The 26,303-nt window shown below is 35.2% G+C and overlaps 1 protein-coding gene across 1 annotated transcript in view; it reads left to right on the top strand.

The window, feature by feature from the left end:
- The window catches only part of LOC145669149 (putative ammonium transporter 2), a 256,714-nt gene that overhangs the window by 217,381 nt on the left and 13,030 nt on the right, over positions 1-26,303 (top strand). Inside the window, exons 7-10 of the mRNA XM_081737491.1 lie at positions 6,263-6,394; positions 13,710-13,805; positions 16,063-16,151; positions 21,745-21,919. Of these exons, the coding sequence (XP_081593617.1) occupies positions 6,263-6,394; positions 13,710-13,805; positions 16,063-16,151; positions 21,745-21,919 (492 nt within the window). The remainder of the gene's footprint in view (positions 1-6,262; positions 6,395-13,709; positions 13,806-16,062; positions 16,152-21,744; positions 21,920-26,303) is intronic.

The following is a 26,303-nucleotide window of genomic DNA, read 5'->3' as shown; positions in this document are numbered from 1 at the left end:
TTGGTTAAGATTGCTCCAGGTGGCACATACATAGGCATACAAACATACATATATTCGTGCATTTTAATATATAAAAATAATCGAATAAGGCAATCCCCAATTATACCCTACTTCATTAGAAGCAGAAGTGGCGGCTAAAGACCTTCAACTTTGGAAATCCTGTTCCGAAATTATATTGGCATAGTTTTGCTTCTAACACAGTAGGTTTTCATATTTGGTGATCGTATTGTGTTATATGAGAAAAATATATGGAAGAGATTTTCTAATTTAGGACAACGTAGAGTACCATAAAACGTGCGAGGAAATTTCTAGAGTAATAATTAAAAAATGATTTCGAATATTAAGTAGTTTCGATTGCAGTTCAGTGACTGCCAACATTTACAATACTAATAACAGCTTCTGACAAAACCATGCATACTTGTAAATATCATTTAAGACTTATTTTGCTTGTATTCCACTGAAATATTAATTTCTAGCATTATTTTTATTGAATATTCTGTCTTACTTTGATTTCTGGTGTTTGGACAACCTTGCGGGAAAGTCTTGGCTGGCCTTTACTGATATAAGTCAAACATAATGTAGTCATTGTGTTTCTAAACACACAAATTAGCATCACGTGTTAGTTAAAATCTTAGTACTGCGCTAATCGCACGTGGAAATGTCGCTTTATATGGTTGTACTGTATATTTATGTTACTAGAAACACTATTTATACTTCTTTCGAATTCCATATACGTATCTTCAGCCCCTTTTACATAGGCAACCCTTTTTACAGTGCATAAAGATAGGTTGCATAACGTCAAGTGAATAAAGCTTTTCTATAAAGCGGAAATAAAGCGGCGACACAATCAACGGCATGTAAGCAAGACAAATTGTATAAAAGATGTGACTTGACGCTGTCATGTGTTAAAGAAGTATAGCTAAATAGATTAACTACAGATAGAGCGGATGAGCAAGTGACAGATACTTCTTATTCTCTTTCAATATCCTCTCATTTAACAGCGTTTAAGGGAAACTGAGAGTGCCGCCTTCATACTTCACAAACGCTGTTTCTTAGCAAAGTAGCAAGTGTTTTCATTATATTGTTCAGTCAGTTTAGGGTCAGAGGCTACCACAAGGAAATCCTGAAATAGAAGAATGTTATTGAACTGAACGTTTTATAATTTAAAACTTTAAAGCAGTTACCAACTAAAAATTGAATAAAAACTGTTAATTTTATACGAAAATACAAAAGAAGGAAAAGTAAAGAAATAATAGAAACAAGAAAAGAAGAAATAAAGAAAAGGAAAAGGAAGAAATAAAGAAAAGAAACGTACAAGTTTAATGAAGACTGTACGCAGAATGAGGGGTAGCATTGATGGCAAAAAGTATGAGTAAGTTAAAACTAGAACTGCTTTTATGGATATTCTCGGTATGAAAATTTTAGGAGCGTGTCATATATAATAAAGGATGATCATTTCTGCACATAAATATATTGAAAGTTTTAAATTATTTACTTGAAAAAGTATCTCCCATATTCAGACCGAAAATGCTTAAATTACATGTAATCGGATCAAAATTAAAATCATTTTTCGTTTTTCTCTATATGTGCCAGTTTCTTCAATTTATTGTTACAGTTGTCGAAGCAATGCTACCGAACTTCCATCAACATAAATACAGTGGAAATGACCATATGACATCTTATTAAGTGTTAATACAGAAAACAAAGTAGAGAAACTTCATTGAAACCGCTTGAATCTTCCAAGATTATAAAAACACCATTCACAAATGGGACGTGGATTAATACTTTTTCTGTGTACCTTGTTAAACAGAGCCTACAAAAATTGAAAGTGAAATGAAATCTTCCCACGATATGCCGGCTAGGCTAAAGCACATGGTGATGATGAGAAATGAATGAATGAAATGGTGAAATGAAAAAAATGAGACGTAACGGGAGATCCTGGAGAAAAGAGACGCACACGGTGTTTGTCAACCACAAAGCTCACTTGGCACTAACTGGGATCGAACCAAGAACCCATGCACCAGAGGAGAACGTTCTACCACTGAGTCATCCCGGTCTCCACTACATAAATTTTATTTTAGTAGTTATCCAATAACATGGTTAGTCAAATCAAACAACACTTCTACAAAAGCAATAGCAGCCACACAAACACACATAAATAAATGTTCTGTACACCGGACCTCAGGGTAGGGATTTGATGTAATTTGTGGTTTCAAACTTTGGATTCTGTGTATCAAAATACATCGAATCCATACCCTGGGGTTCGGTGAACGGAACTGTTATTTATGTGTGTCCGTGTGGCTGCTATTGCTTTTGTAGAAGTGTTATTTGATTTGACTAACCATGTTATTGGATAACTACTAAAATAAAATTTATGTAGTGGAGGCCTGGATGACTCAGTGGTAGAATGTTCTCCTCTGGTGCATGGGTTCTTGGTTCGATCTCAGTTAGTGCCAAGTGAGCTTTGTGGTTGACAAACACCGTGTGCGTCTCTCTCTCTCTCTCTCTCTCTCTCTCTCTCTCTGTGTGTGTGTGTGTGTGTGTGTGTCTGGCTGTACAATTAATACGTACAAACGACTTTCTCTTACATCATAAGAGGCGGTTAGAAATTAGCATAGGTGTAGTGTGTATAGTATTCAGATATTATGGTGGTAGCTACTCGTTAATTTATTAATCTGTTTTCTTAAACGGCTTAGAGCATATCATTTACAAATATTTAATTTACATATCTTTCTGTAGATTTTTTTTTCTTTTTAAAAAGGGAAGTTTGAATCTTGATTAATAAGTGAAAGCACTAACCTTGGGAGAGGAAATATATTGATTTAATGCAATTTACGAGAAGTATAGAAACAAAAAGTGATGTTCAGAAGAAAGTGATCCTTATCAACTTCGCATGCTGTCAATTTGCTCAAATATAAATGAATGTAATAGCTTTGAAGTAAAGAGGCGGAAAAAAGTGAAAAGACAGATTGAATGTGTGATGTCAAGTAGAAAAACAAATTAAGTTCTATGACAGCGTTGGCTACTATGGTAACCAGGGAACTCTTGTGCTATTGACAAAGAATTCGATGGAGTGATTGATGCAACTTACATTAAGAGGGATTCTTTCAAAGAACCTACACGAAGAAGGAAAAGAAAAGAAATTCTCTTCAAGTAGGTTACACACACACACTTACATGTAATATATATTCAAGGAAAAAGTATTTTTTCAGATAGCTATTTTATTGTGCTGATATATATATATATATATATATAATGCTGTGTAGTTTTTAGAAGAAAGGAGAACTTGAACATAATACTTCTATATACAGAAAAATGGTTCACTCGAGTGTAAAGAGAAAGCTTTGCATACATGCATATATTGTAAAACATGTATGCATATTTAAATAAAAATTCATAAGGCCGTTAGAACCACGTTGTCTCCTATTCTTACTAGAATCAGTCAGAAAGAAGAACGTATGAATTAAGGATCTTAAATTACACACACACACACACAAAAAAAAAATACTTAGCTACCAAGACCATAAGCTGCTTGGGTATAGTATTGGTTTATGGAAATGTTCACTCACACCATAAAGAGGTAACAGTTTTTCTATCCACTTTGTCTGTTATCATAGTGTCTTGGAGTACCATTATTAATATTGGAATATGCTTTTCAGTTTCACTTTTATGCCCATGATTAAATTAGAGATGCATTTCTGACGCCTTCAATGTAACTGGATAGTTCTCTTGTTTTGCTACTAAGTTATATTAATAACACAAAGCTTCCTTAGTACTTTAGAACATTTCTTTTTCAGCACATACGGCAGAACTTAGATCTTACCACATGTTCTTTCAGGTCTTCCTACTTGTCACTTGATATTCTTTTTAAATTAAGTATAGTTTCATTCAAAGACTTCAAAGACTTAAAGACTTCATTCAAAGATTTTTGCAAGTTTACGAGGTCTGTTCCGAAAGTTTTGAACTGAGGTCGCTATTTGGAGTCCGAGTCAGTAGGAGGGTTGGTGTGCTGTTTTTCTCTTCAAAATAGCCCTATTCATTTTCACTATACATCGGTTTCCATGCACTATACACCTTCTCAAATGCATGTTGCAAATCATTTTTCTAAGAGTCGCTCTAAGGCAGTAGACGTGACAACTTTCAATTCTTACTAAAGTTAGTCTTTGCTAAATTTTCATCCGTGCAAATCCATAAATATTGGAAAAGCTCCGAAATCACAGGGTATGAGGTTTGGGTTGTATGGAGAATGGTATAATGACTGTCCAGCATATTTTTCCAAAGCTTCTATAGCCTCTCGTGCCATATGTGGCCTAGCGTTATCCTGCAGGAGGAGCTATTCTTTGTCAAATATATCATATTTTCTTTGCGAATTGCTTCCTTCAAATGCATTTGCAAAGCATTAGCGTAATAATCCCGATTTACAATTTGATACCTGGAACGCAATGCTACAGTACAACTCAACACATATTTACAATTCTGAACTTGTTTTTTGAGGCAATGAGTCAGCGTTTTTCCATACCCTCGACTACTTTTCTTCAATTCTGAACATAATGTCTGATCCAAAACTTGCCAGTGGTGAAATTAGGTTTAAAAATTGAGGATATCGTCCACTCTGTCAAGAAATGCCTGACATCATTGAGCGTGGCAGCATCACTCAGCGAACGACGCACCAATCTTGCACAAACATGAAACTTTTCCAGCAACAATTTCATGACATAATGCTAGAAATATTTTGTGTTTAGCTATCAATTCACGAATCTATATAATAAACTTCTATCTTTTTTCAACATTTTTTTTCTGGTTTTCCAATGTTCTCATCGTTCACTGATGTTGATGAACATTCACTTCTCACCTTATCCTTCACTTAATATCTGCCTCCCTTGAAATGCTTCTACCATTTCAGTATGGCAAATATTATTGTTTCTTCACTGTGCGCATGTTCGATAATTTCAAACGTTTCCTGGTTACTTTTGAGTAACTTTACACAAAATTCATCAGCCATCTTTTGTCTAATAACTAACGGTATATAATTCTTATTCGTCATTATAATACTCACTGTAGTTCGACTTATATAACGAGCAAACAAATGACAACTGCTTTTACCTACAATAATAAAGCATGCCACAAGGTACCTTCAGGTGTGACAGGCATAGACTCGCTTACACAAATTTGGTGCAGTGCTGCCAGTGCAGAAACTTTCGGAATGTTTCTTGCACAATCAGTTTTCATTCGACTATTGTGATTGAAAATACAGTGTTAATCCACGTGTTATTTTCTTCCTCATTTTTAACTCTTTTCTTCCCAAAAACTATACACGAGAGCTTGTTTTATTGCTGGACCTTTTTCTTTGTGTGTAACTCCTAAAATGGTTTATAATAGATTATATGTTTGCTTTAACTTTATAAATGACATATGTCCTTACATTTTTTAAAATTTACATGGGGTGCAGTGACTCAGTGCATGAGGTCCCTGGTTCGATTTCTGGCAAAATAAGCTTGAAGTGAAGAACCTCGTGTCCGTAGGTTTTCTTGGCGTACTCCCGTTTCCTCCCACAGTTTTATTATACTAATTCTTCCATCATCATTCGTTTGCCTTAATCATCGTCTCCCTTAACCTAAGAGGCATAATCATGGGACGTTAAACTGAGAGACTTCATTTCATTTTTTAACTTTATCTTTTCTTAATTTTCTGAGCATCACAAGATATTATTCCGTTTATTACTTTTCTGCTTCTTGGAGAATCATTCCACTTGTAGTAAATCAAAGACAATTGTGAAAAGTAGTACATATAATTTTCAGATATTTTTCTTTTGGGGGCATTGAGTTGAAAAATAGGATTTACAACAATATAACAAATATCGATCAGCTGATTGCCCTTTTAAGTTCTCTTAAAATTTAGGTCAATCAGTACCTCTGAAACTCTCATAAATTGCTTTCTAAAACTTTTACCATGCCATTTCAATTTTAATTCATTTTATTACTTTTTCTCAAGTATAGGTGCACTTATGTTTACTTAATATGACTCAATTTTTGTTAAAGAATATTCTTCTGGATTTATGTGCTTACGCACGATATGTTTGTTGGAATTAAATATAACATTTCTTAAATACTATTTCTTATTTGTCAAGCATTAGAACATGAAACTTTACAAAAACGTAATGATTTTACATGGTATAAGCCCATATAATTTCCTAGTATTAAACTTGTTAATATAATACGATTTTATAATTCTATTTAACTGAATTATAATATCTTCTTGGCAGCTGGCTGTTACCTCTACCGTCCATGGGAAGCTATTTTGATTGGTTTCATAGGTGGAGCCACTGCGTGTCTCATGATGCCTGTAATGGATAAACTTCACATCGATGACCCTGTAGGAGCTTGTTCCGTGCACGGTAAGGAGGCTTTGAGCCTTATATTTATATGCACGAAACTTCACGTGAACATTAGACCTATGTAATAATTACATGGTACACAAAACGATTAATTGAAATACAGTTCATGACATACGGGTCTTTATATTTGTGATAAATTTGGTAAGTGGTAGGTGAATTTACAAAAACTAACTTTATGGCCTATTGAATCCGGAGGTTCAATGCTGCGTACACAAGAGTTCTTCATTGACTTAGCCAGCTGGATCCAGTTTCTACTTTGTATTCCTATTTCTGCAAGATTCATTTCAATATTATCCTTCCATCTGCGCCTATGTCTTCCTAATGGTCATTTTCAGATAGGATTTCCAGGGAAATCTTTGGAAGCGTTCCTACTTTCTTCCATTCTGGCAACAGGACCTATCCATCTAAGCCTTCTAGACTTGACGACCCTAAGGGTAGGGACATATCGAAGATACCTCGCGATCGAGGTCGAGATTTAAGTCGCGGTCACTACCTCGATGCCTAAGTCGCGATGGATGAAGGGAGCACATAGCGAGGAGGTCGCACCCTCGCATTTAAGTTCTCAGTTTGAGGAGAAACATTGGTGTGACGCGTGTGAAATTATTCCGTGCGTGCTTTGTTGTTCATTTGATTTTGTAAATTCAAACGTTGCTAAACCATGTACTCCAGTGATAGTGAAGATTACGATTCTATCTCTACAATTACAAAATGGTGGTTACTATCAAATATTCAGAACAGACGTTATAGTGCTCATCCTATTAATAATAGGAGACAGGATTTGGGCGAATATCATCATTTGTTTCCGGAACTGAAACAGCATGCAGATAAGTTTCATGAATATATGAGAATGTCTATTGAAACTTTCGACTACATTTTAAATAAAATTAAGCAAAACATAGAGAAACTGTTCTTCATGCATTAAAACACCTCCACTACAAAATAACTGTCATATTTGTATTTCCATCTGCAGAAAATCAACGAAACTGTGTTATTGTTAAAAAAAGTTTTCAAATAAAAGGGTAAATTGTTTTGCATGTAATCTTATCACACGAAGCTTGAGTTATTGTTTTTTCTTTCATTTCCTTTCAGGATCTAAACAACAGACACACACAATACACAACCACTTACCCTCCTTCTCCTCTCATTCTCACAAACACATATAAATAAAAATGAGAAAGACCAAATGCGTGTTCAATGTTTCCTATTTTTACACGCAGAAACCACATGACTTTGTTTTGTCCTATACATATGTGCCTGTACAGCTATTTATTTACCTTATACCAGTAATGAATTTGGAAGAAATTCTTTTTTATTAATTTCGGAATTTAATGGGGGAGGGTCTTGACGTTTCTAAGCATAGATATGATTAACACTACCTTCTTTTTTCTTTACAAATTCCGGAATGTGGGGTATTCAGCCCGAAAGCGCCCCTCCCCCGTTCCCGTCACTGCCTTATATAATAATAAGCTACAGTATAATTATCACATAATTATGAATAGCTTACCTGACATTCCCATTTGAGTTGCTATTTTCTTCCATTCTCTATTTAAAACCTGACTATTATGATGTTTATGTTTTTTTTAATCCCATATTGCTGGAACATTTCTTATTAGTTCTATTAAAATATCTTTCATAATGAAATTTAATAGTGCACCAAAACCTCTCAGGCACAGACACGCACAATCCTCTGCAGACGAAATTCTAAACAAATGAAGACTTTATTCCGTGCAGCGCTTCAGGGAGAGCCAATGAGAACAGGAGCCACAGCGATGCTTCCGCTGAAATCGATGTAAAAACACTCAGTTGTTCATCATTGCGACCACTAATTCACCCTCGCGATCGATCTCTAGGTCGCGATGTAGCGTGCATCTTTGGCATGTGCTTACTCATTTGAATCCACGGGTTTGTGCCAGTATCGAGGATGCGACCGCGTCATCAACCTCGACCTCGATCGCGATGTATCTTCGGCATGTCCCTACCCTAACAATATTTGGTAAACAGAATAAATTGCACAGTTCCTTGTCATAAAGTTTCCGCCATTTCTCATTCCCGTTCCTCTTGGATCCGAATATTAGTCTCAGGATCTTGTTCTCAAATACTTACAATTTACAGTCTTCGCTCAGAGTAAGCGACTAATTTTCGCAAGGGGTACGAGGAAATGTAGGAACAAACCATGGTTCGACCAAGAATGCACTAAACTAACAGAGAAGGAAAAAAAGGCAAAATTACGTTGGCTACAAAATCCGAACGAAATAACTACGCAAAATTTCGTTGACATCAGGCGAGAAACTTCGAAAAGTTTTAAAACAGAAAAACGCGATTTTTGGAAATCTAAATTAATGAACTTGAAGATGAATCTAAAATACCAAAAGTTTGGATTAACATTTGGATCATTTCTTAAATACACAGAAATAAAAGTATTTACGGAAATTGAAGTTGCACTTGTGAACTTTGGCCGTTTTAGAGTCCAAAAATAATCAAATAAGATACAAAAAGCTCAATACCTGAAATGAGAGTAAGGTTGTATTTCAGTTAGGTTTGCAGCTGGTTCTCACCTAATGGTGAGTTGTGCTCAGACCCAGGGTCATATAAGTAGCTTATTTTCCGAAGATAATGTCTGTAATCATTCAAGTTTGTGAGCTACATGAAAATCTGAAAGAAAAAACAGAGAACAAACCTTTTGTCTTGATTAGCAGATAACGTGCAGATTAATAATAAGATTATTTGAATGCAACCAAATAAAACTTCCTGTTTCAGGAAAATCAAATTTACAATGATTCTCACAAACTTCGAATAAATTAAAACATTCATTTTTGGAAATAGGCGCTTCATATAATATTGACTCTTATTGGGCATACAGTAGCTATCTTTGCAATTAAATGAAAATATTTTTAATGCAAACTTCAATGTTACGTTGCTGCTCTTAGGAATGCATGCTTATAGTGAAGTAGTTCGTAAAGTGTGGTTGAGTTTTAAATGTTAGCACTATTTCTAACACTAACAAATCCAACCAATGTTTACGTATTTAGCATATGTCGACAAACTGTTTATTAATCATGAAAGATTAATTTACTGATTAATAGTCCTGAGAAGAGATTAACATAACATAAACTACTGAAATCGTACCGCATTATCTTAGTCTAAAACCGTCCTCCACAATTTTCAACAAACTGTACGTACTTTCTGTATCGATTCAGCACAGTCGATTCAGTATCCTAAGAATATGTTCCATCGGCTCTGTTAATCTACTATTCAAAGCGGAAGTGGATAAGATTAGCTATTTTCAGTTTCAACGCTTATCACTATACGACAAAAACGGTTACAAATACTAAGAAGCTGTTTTTGGTAAATGTTTCAATGTCTTAAGACAAAACGTCATTAGTATTCATAACACACTGCCGAAACCGAACTTGGCTCGAAGTTACTATTACTTCCTGCTTCAATGCTAATTTCAGTAGAATGAAAACGGTTAATGCTATCAAAATGTGATTTCTTTGCAATTGATTTAGAGGCCCAAGGATAGGGTTCACCTTCTCCCTCACCATTCGATTGAAACCAAAAGTGGTTCAAATAAACGATTTTGGTTTCATCTTTTATTGCCATAGAACAAAACCAGTAAGGGACAGGGAGTATTTTTTATGGATTCAACATCCGAAGATCAGGTTCTATCTTTTGCTACCAGTACCTATAGATCCATTACTTGAAGTTTGAGTATTGAGTTCGCATAATTTGGAAGTCTTAGTTAAACACTGTGAAACGATACTCACTTCTTTAAATTCCCTCTCTCTTGGTTTTTCTTGTTTTGTTACAGTGGATAACTAGAGCGATGATCTCCTAGTTTGTTAATGGAGTAACGTTTTTATGGATATCAAGTACTTTAACAGTGGCTATCTCTAGGCCATATCGTGTGCACGTACGCGAATTTTTGAAAATTCTCTTTCTCCTTTTTTCGCAATAGAAACCTGGACGAATAATATCGGCATAGTTTGTTAGTGAAGTAAATTCATTAAAGAATAAGTGGATAATTGAAAGTATTACACTTGCTAAATTCGGTCCACTCCCATATATGTAAGCAAATTTATGAATTGTTAGGTACAATAAACAATTAGATTAATTACCTCAGATGAGTTCGCTAACGAAGTCAATCTGTTAAGATCTTAACAGTTAACGACGGCTTTATATTTCATATCTCACACATATAAGTAAATTTTTGAATTCAGTTTCTTCAAAACTGTTTAGCAATAAGAACAATTATGTCGATCGAGTTCGTTAGTTGTCATTCTGTTAACATCTTAACGGGTAACGGTGACTAACGCTTTCAACCATGTCTCATAATGGAAATAGTTCACGAGATCCTTTTTACTGTCTTTACCAGAGATTATTGACAGTGATCTACACCTCAATGACAGTGCGTTCCTAAGATTTTACCACAAACAAACGTAGCAGTTAACTGTTTTAACTGAGGAACACTTTTTTCCAAAGTATTGTTTAATATTTGAGTCGTTATTTGAAACGGTTTTCATTAGCTTTATTTATCCGGAACGTTTTTAACTTAGAAACTCGTGTCATTTCGTTTCAAAACATTATTGAAGAAAGCTCCGATGCTAGTCCAATGGATTTCGGTGTCTTAGAACTATTAAAAATTCATCTCCATCTTCAGAGTCCGTGTACCCTTGCTAGTCTCTTGAAAGTTCGCAAGAGACATGATTAGTGGTTCCGCAAGATAAGTGGTTCCGAATTTCCTTCCCCGTGCTTCGCCTGAGTTTGCTCCAGTGAAAACTTTGCTGTCAGGCAATAGTTCACAGTCTGTGGATTAAATAGAACACTATCGATAGTAACGATCAGATTTCTTGTAAGGTAAGCACTTTTAAAATTAATGTGATATAAACCAAACAACTTTATGTAGAAACACATATTTAGTTTTTTACCTTGTGTGAACTGAGAGTTAGTCTCTAATCTAGAAAATGTTGGAAGAATGTTTTCGAAACTAAAGTTTTGGGGGAAAAATATATTATCTGTAGTGAAACAAGTATATAGTGATAAGGAGATAATGCAAAGTTTCACAACAGCTGCAAATCATTGAATACTATTAGCGCAGTAAGATCTGGATATCTAAGAGAAGTGAAACATACCATTGATAATGCATACGAGTAGTAGAAAGTACTCAACAGGAACAAAATCTTTAGGTTCGCGAAGACGCACGTGCTAAGATAATATGAAGGAGTATATTAGTGAGTGGATAACAAGAAACATTCGTCAGTTGGCTTAACAAACGATAGAATCTAACAGAGAGGGTTTGCTTCTGCTGCGATAATCTTCTAGATAGGTACGTAGCCAAGGGGGAGTTTGCCCCCCCCCTCTTCAAGACCAGAAATGAAGAAAATTAGGGAAGGATGAAACAAAATGAAATGAGAAAAAGAAGGATCAGCGTTAAAAATAAACTACAGGAAGCTTTTCGTTACTCTTTCTTATGAGGAGATTTGTATTACTTGGAATACATGGGTGCGAGGTGAGCGATATATCCTGGAAGAGTCAGGGAATTTGAAATTTCTGTTGCGGAATTCTCAGAATTTCTGCTACTAGTCAGGGAGGTTTCGAGCTTCCGAAAGCATAGTGCAGTTGTGTAACAGCGTGGACACTTTTTATCATAATTTTTCGTCATCGCACCCTTGCAATATCAAACATGTTATTTCAAAAAACAATTTTCCTGCTCCTTTAACCTGTCATTAGAAACAGACAGCAGCTGACAGAATAATAAAAACAAAAATATATGTGGGAAGAAAGTTCTGTTAACATTTGATTCAACAGAAAAAGGAACGCAGATATTGCAAAATATTTTACAAGACATTATTGAGTATGTACTTTTTATAATAGTTGAGGTCATAATGAAAGGAAAATTGTTATATTTGAATAAACAGAGGAAGGATGTAAATTTCTATAATCTTTTTCAATAGTTTTTTTTTTAATTATTTTATTCGAGATTTCTTCATAGTTTATTAAAATACTTACCAACATATCCTCACAAACCAATATATGTTGATAGTAAAGTAGTTTAGATTGATCGAGCTCCTGGGCCTTCATAATTTCATGTCACTCCCTTCCTCCCCTCCCCCCGTTACGAAATCCTGGCTAAATGAACCAATATATGTTCCAGTAAAATTCTTTAGAATGATCGAAATGAAAAATGAAATGAAATCTTTGAGTTTTACGTACCACGGTTATGCCGGTTAGGCTAAAGGGTGAAATGGTGGAATGAAGAAAGTGGGAGGAAACGGGAGAACCCCGACAAAACCCACGCACACGGTGTTTGTCCACCACAAAACTTTCACTTGGCGGGAGCTGGGATCGAACCCGGGACCCCTAGCACCAGAGGTGAAGGCTCTACCACTGAGCCACAGCGGCCCCACTTAGAGTGATCGAGCCCCTAGTGTGATGACCACAGTATTTCATGTAAATGGACCTCCCCCCTTCACGAAATCCTGGCTAGGTACCTGTTCTAGAGTTCTCAATTCTATGAGTTACTTAACTAAAAGTTATGAAGGACAATAAATAAATAAAAGTCCTCTATGCCGACAAGTTGCTCTGTATTTGCCATTCATAATAAAACGCTTAATACAGGGTTTTTTAAAATAACACCGACAATGTTTGGGAGGTGATTCTTGACACCAAAATAAAACAAAAGTGTATAGGCGAACCTGGATGCACAAACGCTTCCTTTTGGAGTTATAGCCTGCAGAAAACATGAAAAAATTATCTTTGAAGGTCCATAGTTCCAAAACTATGGGATCTCCGGTAGTCGGGTCAAGATTTAACTTAGGAACTAATGTGTGCGCTATCCAAAAATACATGTTTCAGAATCCTAAGGTAATCACTCAACAATTTTTATAATGGGAGTTTGGGTACGAGCATGCACTTTGAAGTACTCACCAACTACCTCTATAAAAATTGTGGAAGTACCGCAGGATTCTGAAACTTGGATATCTGAATAGGACACATACTAATTCTTAAGTTGTCTTGACCCGACTTCGGTAGGTCTCATAATTTTGGAGCTATGAACCTTTAAAGTTCATTTTTTCATGGTTTTGACAGCCTATTACTTCGAAAGGAAGCATTTCCACCCAGGTTTCTCTATACGTTTTGTCTTATTTTGGTGTCAGGAATCACCTCCCAAACATTGTGGGTGTTGTTTGGAACACCCTTATAATAAAGTTTTCCTGTACTTTGACAAAAAAAACCCTCTTATGGTTTATAACTTTTTGTAAGAAGTACATTTAGGATTATATTTATCTTTATCTGAAATCCTTTTCTGTTCCAGCTTGTGCAGGACTTTGGGGAGTAATAGCAGTTGGTTTATTTGGAAAAGATCCTGTATTATTAAAGACTACAAAAGGAAGATCTGGACTCTTTCATGGTAAGTGGCCCCGCAAAGTGTAGTCGATAACATTCTTGCCTTTGGTGTGGGTCGTCCTCGATTTGATCCCAGTGGGTACACTCGGTCAGAAATGTGCAAAAGACTTTTTAGGAGAGCCATTCTGAATGAAGTTTTTCCTTTAAACTAACTAACTAATTCTAGCAGCTATGGGACCCGGAGGTTCAATACCACGTTTACAAAAGCTTTCCATTGGCTTCTATCCTTAGGCAACCGGATCGAGTTTCTACTTTGTATTCCTATTTCTGCGAGATCCATCCTAAGATTGCCCTTCCGTTTGCACCTAGGTCCTCTTTTTTCCATTCTAGCTACATGACCTGCCCACCTGAGCATCCTAGATTTGATGACCCTAATACTGTTTGGTAAATGGAATAAATTATGTAATTCATCTTTATGAAGATTCCGCATTCCCCATTCTCATTCATCTTGGGTACGAATATTCGTCTCAGGATCTTATTTTCAAATACTTTCAGTCTACGTTCTTCCCCCAGAACAAGCGAATGTGTTTCACAACCATAAAGAACAATAGGTATGATTATCGTTTTATATATTTTAAACTTCAAATCTCTCGACAGAATTCGCGACGACGAAAGATTTTAAACTGAATAATAACACGAATTTCCTGCTTTCAGTCGACATTTAATTTCACCGTGAATATGGATTTGGTCTCTTAATATTGATCATAGATATTTCGAAGTATCCATTTTATCGAAAATATTATTTGATACTTTGACGCATCCGTAATTTACGGTATTGCGATCCCGACGAACTTCCATGTATTTAGTTTTCTCTGCATTTATTTCTAAGTTTATTTCTAAAAGTAAACCCATGTTACTGCAAGCGTTCAATAAACCTCTGCATTTGTTTCTATTGTTCTTCTATCATCCCCAATTAAATTTAGATAATCATTTACCAAGGAAGTTTTTCCATAGTTTCCCTAATTCAAACCAGGCAAGTGCCGTGATGGTACCTAACATAAACGTCCCGGCACCATTTTCTTCCTTCCACATTCCTTTCGTCATCCTCACTTCTCTGGCTAGTGTGGCCGTCGAGCGACATCATACCTCATAGGTGATGGGATAAAGTGATCATAGATGCCAGAAATATAATTCCTGATTAATAATTCTTTTAAGGTAAGTTTATTTATAGGTTAGTAATTTAATATTAGTCATTCTTAAAGAGAAGCAAATATGATATATCATGATCTACGAATAAAAAGTCCTAATTTTACCTTCGACATTTTCTCTTAATTTGAAGATACATACAAAAATACGGGTTTCTTCTATATTGTTGGTGGATTGATAGATTGCTTTCAAGTTTAAGTTCTTTTTAACACCGAGGTTATGTGAAATGTGAATGTACATAGCAATGCATTATTGGAAACTAATAAGCTTCTATTCTCATTCAACCCTAGGACCTTCACATCGAAACCCTATTATCATTACAGATTTTCTTTCCTGGTTATCTTTTAGAGTTGTGGTAATTTAATGTAGAAGCAAGTGAAGATACTTTTTAATTTGAACATAAACTATACACACTTTCTTACAAGGCTGTCTATAATCTTTATTATAAATTAACTAGAAATGTTACAGTTTCGGAAGTATATCACTTCTTTCTTCAGACTAATTCTCTAACTGAAATCACAAATAATATTACATCATTTTTTTTCTCTCTGTAATGATGTAATATTATTTATGATTTCAGTTGGAGAATTAGTCTGAAGAAAGAAGTTATATACTTCCGAAACTATAACATTTCTAGTTTAGCTCATGTTGTAAAAAATATTTATATGATACAGGAAAACGGAATATGCAGATTTGAATTCAAAACATCAAAGTTAGGATTTAACACTTCTTAAATCTACTTCAATGGTGTAACTTGATTCAAAGTTGAAAGGGTAACATTATGTTGTCTTGCCATACGAAAAGCATATTATATGACTCTCGTCCATAATTCGAAATCTTTGTTTCCGGATCATGTTTTGTTTTGAGTCTGTGTAATAAAATCTGCAAGTACAATGTACTACTATCACATAAAACTTGAATAATGGATACATATAAAAAATTACTCTTCTTCTATGGTCTACATGGAAATTAAATTTGAGATACTGGGGATGATTTGCTATAAACGTGATCTTACTGTGCCCCTGCATTTTTGGACTTTACTCTACAAATAGGTGTTATTAGATTTAATGTGAGTAATAAACTAATGACATGCATTTTTTATTTTTATAATGCAGGTGGAGGATGGTATCTGCTTGGGATACAAACTCTAGCAGCAGTTTGTTATATCACGTGGGCATCACTTATAACATTTATTCAACTTTGGGTGAGTGGTATATCATTAGAGCTATCATTACACATTGTTTGATTCATTGAAATTAAAAGGAATATACAGTAAGAGATATAAATGTTAACACAACTATTTTATTAACTGATTTGCTTAATTAGAATCCCTGTATATAAAAGAAGACTACCTAACTGGCTGACTGATAAACACTTAGGCCCATCCGCTTAAGCCAGAAACTGGAAATTCGGACAGTACATGGAATTTGGGACATGAGCTTTCATTAAGGAAGGATTTTTTGGAAATTTGACGAGGAAATAGTAGTTACAGTTATTATAATAATTGCCCATATCTAGGAATACCTTAAGGATAGAGACATGAAATTTGGAATTTACAGTTTTCATTGAAAATAATTAAACGTGTTTTCCAGCGTTTTTTTAAATGTTTGTTCTTGAAGGGATAAAAGAAAATGGAATCAGTTCAATGTCTCGCTATTATGATCTTTAGGCTAAATGAAAAAAAGAAGGAATGGAAGTTGCACTTCTTATAATAAAATGCCTATATTTCTGAATCCCTTAAGGTTAGTAATAAAATTTAGTATTTAGACTCTTCATTTAAATTAAATAAATGCGTTTTCAGCATTCTCTTATATCCATCCCAGAAGGTAAGACAAGAGATGGAAAGAAAAAGGGCAATGTTGCAATTATTACAATAAAATGCCCACGGAATTCCTTGAGGTCGGAGACATAATATGTAATATTTTGATCTTTCCAGCGTTTCTTAATGTATTTAACCTAGAAGGGAAGGAAAAGAGTTGGAGTGATTCCCCAAGATGCCGATACGAAGTATTCGAATTCCGCACGAGACTTTGAGTTCAAACAAGTTCTATATGAGAAGCACAGAAAGAGAACTGCAAAATGAAATTAAATCTTTCACTTTAACGTCTCAGACTAAGGGAGATGATTAAGAGAAGTGAATGATGAGATGAAAGAGTTGGTAGAATGAGCATGTGGGAGGAAAGGAGAGTACTCCGAAAGAAAACACGGATACTATCTTGTGCACCACAGACTTACTTTGCCAGAAGTCGAACCAGGGACTCCATACACCAGAGATAAGCGATCTACCAATGAGCCACTGTGCCACTGAGGACCGCAAAATATTTCCCTCAGTAACACATAATGGCATTTCATAGTTGTATCTTCTGCTTCATTGCAGGTAAACGGGGTTGAAAAAATTGAAGGGTGGGGATTTACATTGGAGTGATGAAAGCATTTGAAGGGAAAGTGCATATTGTTTCATACCTTTTCCATGTGGTAACAGGACGTGAAACGAGATTTGTTCTTTCGTGATCCAGAACTGAGAAAGATTCCATGGAATAGTATAACATTTCTGTTCCAAGGCCTACAGAATCAAAGAGCGATTGATTTCTTTAAACTTCTAGAGCGAGTAATTCCTCATTAATTTTAAGAAACATGTTTCATCGTAAATAGCGAATATAAATTACAACACTTCAGAAGGTTAGAGATATAAATAGAAGAAATGAATCAAAAAGTAATCTGTTGAAAATCTATGCTCAACATAACAGTGCGAGACCACAAACCTTTGGCAACGAATCAGACAATTAAATTGTACTGTCAAGGATTTCTCAATTAGCCATAGAGTCTACATTCTTCATTTGATCTTCTAACTGTTAAATATTAGAGGAGAATTCTCACATCAAAATAAGGAAAAGTCTTCATATGTACCATCTCGATTTTCTTCAAAACTAGTTCCGTTTTTCGTTGAAACCGTTTCTTTTAAATTTAAACCGAAATCGGTCTTCATAGAGAACCAAACCGGTGCTAAAATTAAAAGCTGTTTGTGATAGTGAAACGAACCGATTTTTAAAAATAGAAAACCGAACCGGTTTTCAATGATTTTTTTCTGATATAAAACTAAACCAGATTTGAAAGAAAAAACAGTTTTTTGAAAGTTTTTAGAAACCTGGTCCGGTTTTAATAAAAACCGAAAATATAGTTTTGTACCCACTACTAACGCAGTTATTTTCTGTAGGTATATATTATACAGTTATAAGTCTCTAATCCTACAGTTCCCATATTTCTAGACTAGAAGAGCAGGACATTCTATCACAATGTACAGTGTGTTCATAGTTTTGTACTTGCTTCTTGCTGAATCATCAGAATTGACTAAAACTAGGTCAACACATCACCAAAAGTGAGTGACAGAACGGAGATCATTTCTATTATCGAAAGGCTACTAAAAGCGGTATTTTTCAAACAACGCAACTTCTGAAATACCCGCCATTCCAGTTCTAGTAAGTTGGCAGCACTGAATGTTATCTGATTTTCATTTGTTGTCTCTGTGGTTAGTAGTCACAGAGCTCCGAATAACGCATAATCGTGATTTATTTTGTATATAGGTAGGAATGGACTGCTTCAAACGGAAATTTGTTGTTATAGTGAAAACTTATTACAAATGTTCTGAATGTCGTAAATTCCTACCCGTGCAGAAAACAAATGACGATCATGCGTTATTCGCGCTCCGTGACTACTAACCACAGAGACAACAAATGAAAATCTTGTAATGTTCAGTGCTGCCAACTTACTAGAACAGGAATGGCGGGCATTTCAGAGGTACCGATCTTTATGGAACACCCTTTAAAAGCGTTTAAAAAAAATAACGCACCAATGATATTAACTTTAGAGACAAATCAAGAAATTTGAAGTTGCAAAAAATTCTTGGAAAGAGAGATGAAGTAAATTCGGAACTGTCTCGTCTAAAGCGGAATGTCGGGGAGCTGTATGCATATTTCATCTTCATGATTTCTTCAAAGAAATTAAATTAAATACACACAAGAAACTCATTATTGCATACAAAATGTTCTAAAAATAAAATATAAAATGGTGTAAAAATAAAACAGTTTCAAAGATTAGAAATAAAAATGCATATATTAAAATCACGAAAAATATTTAATCACCCCACTATTCAGGAAATAGTATGTTTCGCAATTCCGTTATTGAGGTTAAAGTTTATAATTACCTACAATATTCTTCCGTTTCATATTTGCCTTCGTTTCCCTATTGATTTTAATTCGTTTATTTATTTTTACTTCGTAAATTTTATACTTAATTTTTGAATTAGAGTACAATATTGAATGTCATGAGAGTGATCGAAATAAAGAATAAATACAAAATAACAAATCGTTACCTAGGACACGGTATAACTGTCTGGGGAATACTAAAGGAAAACTGTGAGCAAGGCAGTGACGTCTAACATACCTCAATACTGATCTAAGGATAAGAAATCGCCAGAAAGATCTGGTTTTTGGACACTTTGTCTGACGTAATGCAGTGCGTTGTAAAATTATTTAGAACACTGTAACACTTTCTTTATTTTCTTAATTTTTCCCATTAATACTAAACTTTATTACGCACGTATAACTTTATTTTAATCATTTCAATTATGATAAAAATTATAAGTACTAAAACCAAATTATGTCAAATTTTAATTGTTTTTAGTCAATGACCTGGTGTAAAGTGTTCTTCGGAATAAAAGCTTCGGAATTAAATAAGTGAATATAAAGTAAAAGGTACGGACTGACGCACTAAACTTTTTTTCTCCAATTCCTTAAACTAAACCATATTATGCGCAAAGTACTAATGAAACATTTTCTTATGAAAAACGAACAAAATTATTGGACATTTTCGGATAAACACGTTCGAAGAATACTCAGTCCAAAAGTAAGGTTTCTCTTGTAAAATTTTCATAAGAAACAACTTTTGCCATAAATTAGGATTATTAATGAAATATTTGTTCTAAAATACCAAACAAAATCGCATGAGCCATATTTGAGAAAACTATTCTTTAAAAACTCACCCTGAACAGTAACTACTGCTTGTGGATAGTTTCATGGAAGTAATTTCCGCAGCATTATAGAATTATTAATAAAGTGTTTATTTATGAAATATGAATAAAATCCCCTGAGTCATTTCTGTAAACATCATCCTAGAATAAACTCACTCTCAAGAGTAAGTTAGCCCTTGTGGATTTCATAAAAAATGTCTTATCTTGTATTCTAATGTTATTAATACAAAATTTATTAATGAAATGTTAGCAAATTTCCGTGAGACACTTCTGAGAAAATTGTTAAAAAATATTCATCCCTCAACAATACACTGTCTATTCAGGATTTTTGCAGGACAAATGAGTTTCGGCACATTATCAACTTATAAATGAAATATTTCCTTATAAAACATTCACAAAATCGCCTGAATCGTTTTTGAAACAAAATGTTCGAAAAATCTCAATCTCAAGAACAAATTACGTTAGTAGAATTTTCAGTACAAATAAATTATTTCATGTTCTTAGGTTATTAATGATGTACTTATTTTTGAAATATCAACAACGTCACTTGAGTCGTTTTTGAAGATATCGTCTGAAAAGTCTAACCCCAAGAATAAACTATCCCATCGTGGATTTTCCGAGAAAAATGTCTTATCCACAATATACACATATTAATGAAATATGATATATTATATATGATAGAGACGTTTTCGAAAAAAAAAAACACTTTTACTTTCACTTTCCAATAATCTACTCGTATTTTGTGAATAGGAAGAATTCTAAAATTTCTCGCTAGAGAATCCTGTAAAAACCTCAGGTTTAACGTTTGATCCGTAGACATTGAAGGATATGGCCTCTAGTCGACTGAACAAAAATGTCCTGAACTCATGTTTTCATTATGTATGGACCATCAAATGTGTAGATCAGTTGAAAACACGAATTCAGTTTTTTGTTTAGGATCACCACACTTTTTTCCCTCCAGAAGTCATTCGAAAGTAAAAATGTTATGGTTGACACAGTACATATGTGTGTCAATCCAAGTAAGAAAAAAAGTCAATATGATTTTTCTTGCTTTTATATATATTTTCCGAATATTCACTTCTCATTCGATAGCGCTTTACTCTTATCGTAATTAGGATTACAGGGAAGAAACTTACGTTTATACATATATTACCTTTCTTCTTACCCTATCTATGTGTGAAAGTATTGTTTGCTGCTGGATGTTTAGTGTCATGTTTAGCACGAAGGCTATATGAGACGTAAACCTACAAGAGACGTAAATGCTAATCACCGTAATGCATTCAAAACCCTCCCACCGAGAATCGAACATGGCATGATCTGAAGACGCACCATAACTATAGCACGGCCAACAAGAGATGGTCTCTGACGTTTCTTACCACATGCGGTGGGACATTGCAGCCCCTACTTTGATACCAGTGTTACCAACCACGATCACTCTGTCTTATACCATTAATTAAATTGCCACTACAGCTGCACCGAAAAAAAACCTTGACACGCGAGTAGTGGCAATGTCACTGCGAACTGTCAGAGACGTTCTCTTACTGGACGCACTATAGTGGGGAGCGTCGCGTGCAAGCAGAAGACTTGGAAGTAAAATAGTATTCTTATTTGTTTTGACATCGTCTAACGTTCATTCGTAGAGTAGACGTTCTCCTATGCTTCCTACTGTTTATAGCAAAATACTGTATATTGTTTGTTTTTGTATATGATCATTTTTTGTGATAACTTCATAAGGAGTATGTGTTCACCAGTTATATCATTTTATTTGTAGGTAATAAACAAAATAGTTCCTCTGCGATTGGAACCCCACGAAGAATTGTTGGGTGCTGATTTCGGTGAACATATGATTCGTCACAGCGGGGTTGGAGTTAGTCGAGCCATTTCTGTTCTTGGTCAACATCGTTTAGTAAGTACTACAGGAGTTACGCAAGTAGGACATAACACAGGTAAGACACACCTACATCACTGTAGGTTATTTTCAGCTTGATTAGTTTTTTTTTAATAAAAGTTTATGTACGAGGGTATTCCCAAAAGTAAAGTCTCATAAAAAAAAACAAAACCAAGGCAGGTTTATTTCCAATCTGCGATGTCTTTCAGGGAACGTTCAACCTCATCTTCCACCTCGTTGTCGTTGCGGAAGCGCGTTCCAGCCAAATGTTTTTTCAAGTTTGGAAATACAAGGTATGATCAAAAAGTACGGTGAACGTAGTTGCACAGTGCCATCTATGCAGTAAGTCCAGTAGCCTAAACCTTTGATATAGTCAGTGTCGAATTTGAACGAGTTGTCGTGTTAGTTGGCTTACAGAGGCAGAAGAGTGGACACATGTAAAGAGTATCTGTCGCTCGTCAGTATTAAGTTTTTTTCAAAGCTGCAAAAAAAAAGTGCCAAAGAAGGTCACGAAATATCAAACTCAGTATATGGCGATGAGACGGTGGCACTGGGGACTGTTTATAAGTGGTATAAGCGATTCAAAAGTGGGAAGGAGCTGGTTGAAAACGAGCAACGACCAGACCGTCCTTCGACATCAAAAATAGATGAAAACATGCAAAAAGTGGCACAATTGATTTGTTCACAAACTCGAATGACTATTCGAGAGCTTTCCGAAGAACTAAAGGTCTCATATGGGTCCTTGAAAAGCATTTTAACTGCCGATTAAACGGGCAAATGACTCATTTCTTCACCACGAAAACGTTGCTTGCCGCACCTTGCTTTTGGTCCACGAGTTTTTTCCCGTAAAAAATATTTCTGTTCACATTCGCTGCCCTCTCCAGTTATAGCACCATGCGACTTCTGGCTCCTTCGAAACATTAAAACCGTGCTTTAAAAAACAGTTTTGACACAATTCCTGACATTGAGAGGGCCACGACAAAGCAGCTGAACGCCCTTCCGAAAGAAGCCTTCCTGAAATGCTTCCAGTCATGGATTCAACGTTGGGATAAGTGCATTGCTAGCCAAGGATAGTACTTTGAAGGAGATTAAATCAAATATCATCCAAGCTTATTACCTTGTTTCTAAAATATATTCACCGTATTTTTTGTCATACCTCCTAGGTGCTAGTCATTGGTTTGCTCTACCTTGCTATCTGGTCGGAAATCGACGGACTCTTGCTCCTTTCTTTCTTCGTCATGAATTTTAGTACGATCACCTGCAAACACACTACGCTACTTGCGGACGTTTATGACATCCATGCACAATTTGTCATACACTTCTGTAAACTGGCGATGAATTTCAATTGGCTTTATGTTTTTTTTTGCGTTCAAAACTACGAATAACTGTGCGGACTTGCACTTGGCGGTAGCGCTAAACTGGAGCTCCAATACAAACGCTGCCAAGCCAAGACGTGCGACCCAGCGAGGCGCGCAGACTTCTTTGAGAGTGAGGAAAATAGCAATGTTGCTAACAGCCACACGGACACTTCCCAAGCGAACCCAGAGATTTGGAGACCTTACTTTTCGGACTACAGTCGTCTTCATTCTCTCGTATTATCGATGAAACCTTTTGAAATATCAGTAAAAATGGCTGTTGTACAGTCCGCAGCAAAAACATGCAACATGAGCATGTAAATTTATTGTGAAACGACAAAGTCTTTTATTCCAAAATAAATGTGCAGCAGAGGACGCCGAGCTTTCTCCTGGCGTGATTCGTGCCTTAGACGTTATGCTGATTCCCTGCGCTGTTAGGCGTAGTTTCACAATAAACTTACTTGCTCATATTGCAGGTTTTTTGCTGCGGGCTGTACCAGACTGGATTCATTGGTATTTAATGTCTTTCTCGAGCACAAAATCTACATACGTAGATGCTACTTACTGCTTACACTGATACCCATATCTTTCTCCGATTTTTAATGTAGCTTATGTAATGCCTATATCAGAGATGAACAATAAAACCCGTTCCTCACGGAAAGCAGCATGTATTTGCTCATGTTCACCAAGGGATACAATGTGGTTATCCTGTTCAGTATTGTCAATTACAATAATTTACTTTGCGTTTAGCCAATTAGTTGGACATTTTCAAGTGGGATATAGGAAGTATTGATAATAGAATAATTTTTGGTTCATGTCATGATAATTTTGTTTATGTTACACTTCAAGATAAATTCTTCAAAGGTAGCTATTAAGTATGATCTCACTCTTGTAATATCGTATTAGGTTCACTAGCTGCATGCTTACCAGTAAAATAATGATATATTAACTGAGATGTGTTTTCTTCTTCCGGTTGGAAAAATTTTGGGTTTGGTCTCGATAGGTACTTGGCGACAGTGATTTTAAACCTGGTGATATGATAAAGATGTGTAACTTATTCGCCAAATGTCGTTGCTATCCTTGTTACGGCTTAGCTGCGTTTTGAAGAAGTCACCTGAAGAACCTATTCAAAGTATTATGCACTTCAACACTTTTGAGGGACCCACATTAACTAACGATGAAACTAATTATTATCATATGGTAGGTTTGTAACTTACAAATAGTTTGAGAGTGATTAGTACATACACTACATTTTTGTTTTGCACTTAATATGAACGTAAGATATGCTTATGCAGGCCATGTACAGTGTGTAAAATCCACTTTGATTTACTATTGAGAAAATGGTATTTAAAGTCATCGACAAGTTGGTAAAGGTTTTGCTAATTTTAAAGGAAAGTCATTTTAACTGTTTTTAGTTGCATCTATTATTATTCCTAACATTGAAATAAAAATGAACATTGTTTATGTATTACTTGGAGCAAGTGAATGGGATGGTTGTCTCGGCATTCCTTTTCTTGATGCCATAACACTTATAGACAAAATTACGTGGATCGTCACTGTGTTTAGTTTACAATGATACTTATAACCTTGTTAGGTTTAACTCAGGGATGCAAATAAGCAACAAAATTTTACTAGCCCAAGAAAAAAGCTACTAGCCCACATTCTAGGTTTTACTGTTTGAAATAAATAATAGTGATATCAAAAACTCGTCCGCACCGATGAACCACTCGCCCAGGGCGAGTGGGCGAATGGTTATTTCCGTCCCTGGTTTAACTGTTTACATGTTTTGTGGTAAACCTTGTAGGAGTATTTCACTTTCCATCAACAAGTGGATTACAGGTATCCATTTCATTTGCAATTTGCGTTCAACAGATTGCAAACCCACTTCAGAATATACATAAGGTATAGTGAAAGATTTATACTGGAGAAAAAATACCTATCTGTAAGATACAATCAGGTTTGTTCCTCATCTTCGATTCTTTGTGATCCTCTCCGTATCAGTCAGCGGAGTCTTTCTTTCAGAAAAAATGTTCCGGAGGGCACTGCTGGTACTATTCTATTTATTATTATATTATACACGTATTATTTTGGTGTCCTCCGGGGGACACTCTCAGAGCTCTGGGGGGCAGTGTCCCCCAAAATCATGTCTAGAAGAAACACTGACTCAGTGCCCTTCTTAATTTTGAGCATACATATATATTCAGTATTATTGACATAATACCCAAAGCAAGCTATCAGTTTAAAGGATTGTAAATGTTTCACAGCGAAATCCAAACTGCACTCTTCTGTATTGGACTACGTAACGTTTGTGTTGTTCCCTGTCATCTGTTCCCAATTCACTTTGCTACTTTTGTTCTCCTTATGTTACATTAAAAACTAGCCAAGAGTAGTATTACATTGTCTAGGAATAAATGCAATAAGGTTTCAGTGTTATTTCTTTCTCATTGAATATTTTGTTTTCCTTTTACCTACCACATGATCAGGAAATCTATAATCATACTATGCGTTCCGACATTGATACCGCCAATGAGATTATAAATTTTATTGATATATAACGCGCTGTAACTTTGTTACACTAATGTTACTGTCTTATGTTCGGGTTGAAGTTCGACTTGTTTATTAGATCTCCGAAAGTGTTGGGTATGGGAAATTGGAATTTTTACGTATATCTTTTTCATGAACACTAGGTTCCGAAAATACGGTTGCTTGATAAATAAGACAACTGAGGCTAAGAATGATATTGAACTATTTCTCGTGTTCTTTCTACTACAAATGAAAAAACGGATAAATGTTTTCCATAATTCTGTTTCTGTACACAAGATGGGATTTTGCAAAATAACGTACCTAAACCGGTGGAAAGAAAGTTTTCCCGACTTTCACCAAAGTCTCGAAACCATTATGTTTATGTAGGTTAAAGTTAGTAGAAGTGTTTCACTTGAATCCTTAATCATAATTTAGACAGAGCTTGAGAAGAGCTCCTGTATAAGGTGGTAAAGAGGGTTTATATTATTATCATTTTCTTTTAAAACGCTGAGAATTCCAACTAAATTTGCACTTGGAACTTTTTTGGTATACAGAAAAGTTAAT

The sequence above is a fragment of the Thermobia domestica genome, chromosome 13 (assembly GCF_964235325.1).
Source record: "Thermobia domestica chromosome 13, izTheDome1.hap1.1, whole genome shotgun sequence".
NCBI lineage: Eukaryota > Metazoa > Arthropoda > Insecta > Zygentoma > Lepismatidae > Thermobia > Thermobia domestica.
Note: the sequence above shows the minus strand (reverse complement) of the source record. Positions and strands in the feature narration are given on the sequence as shown.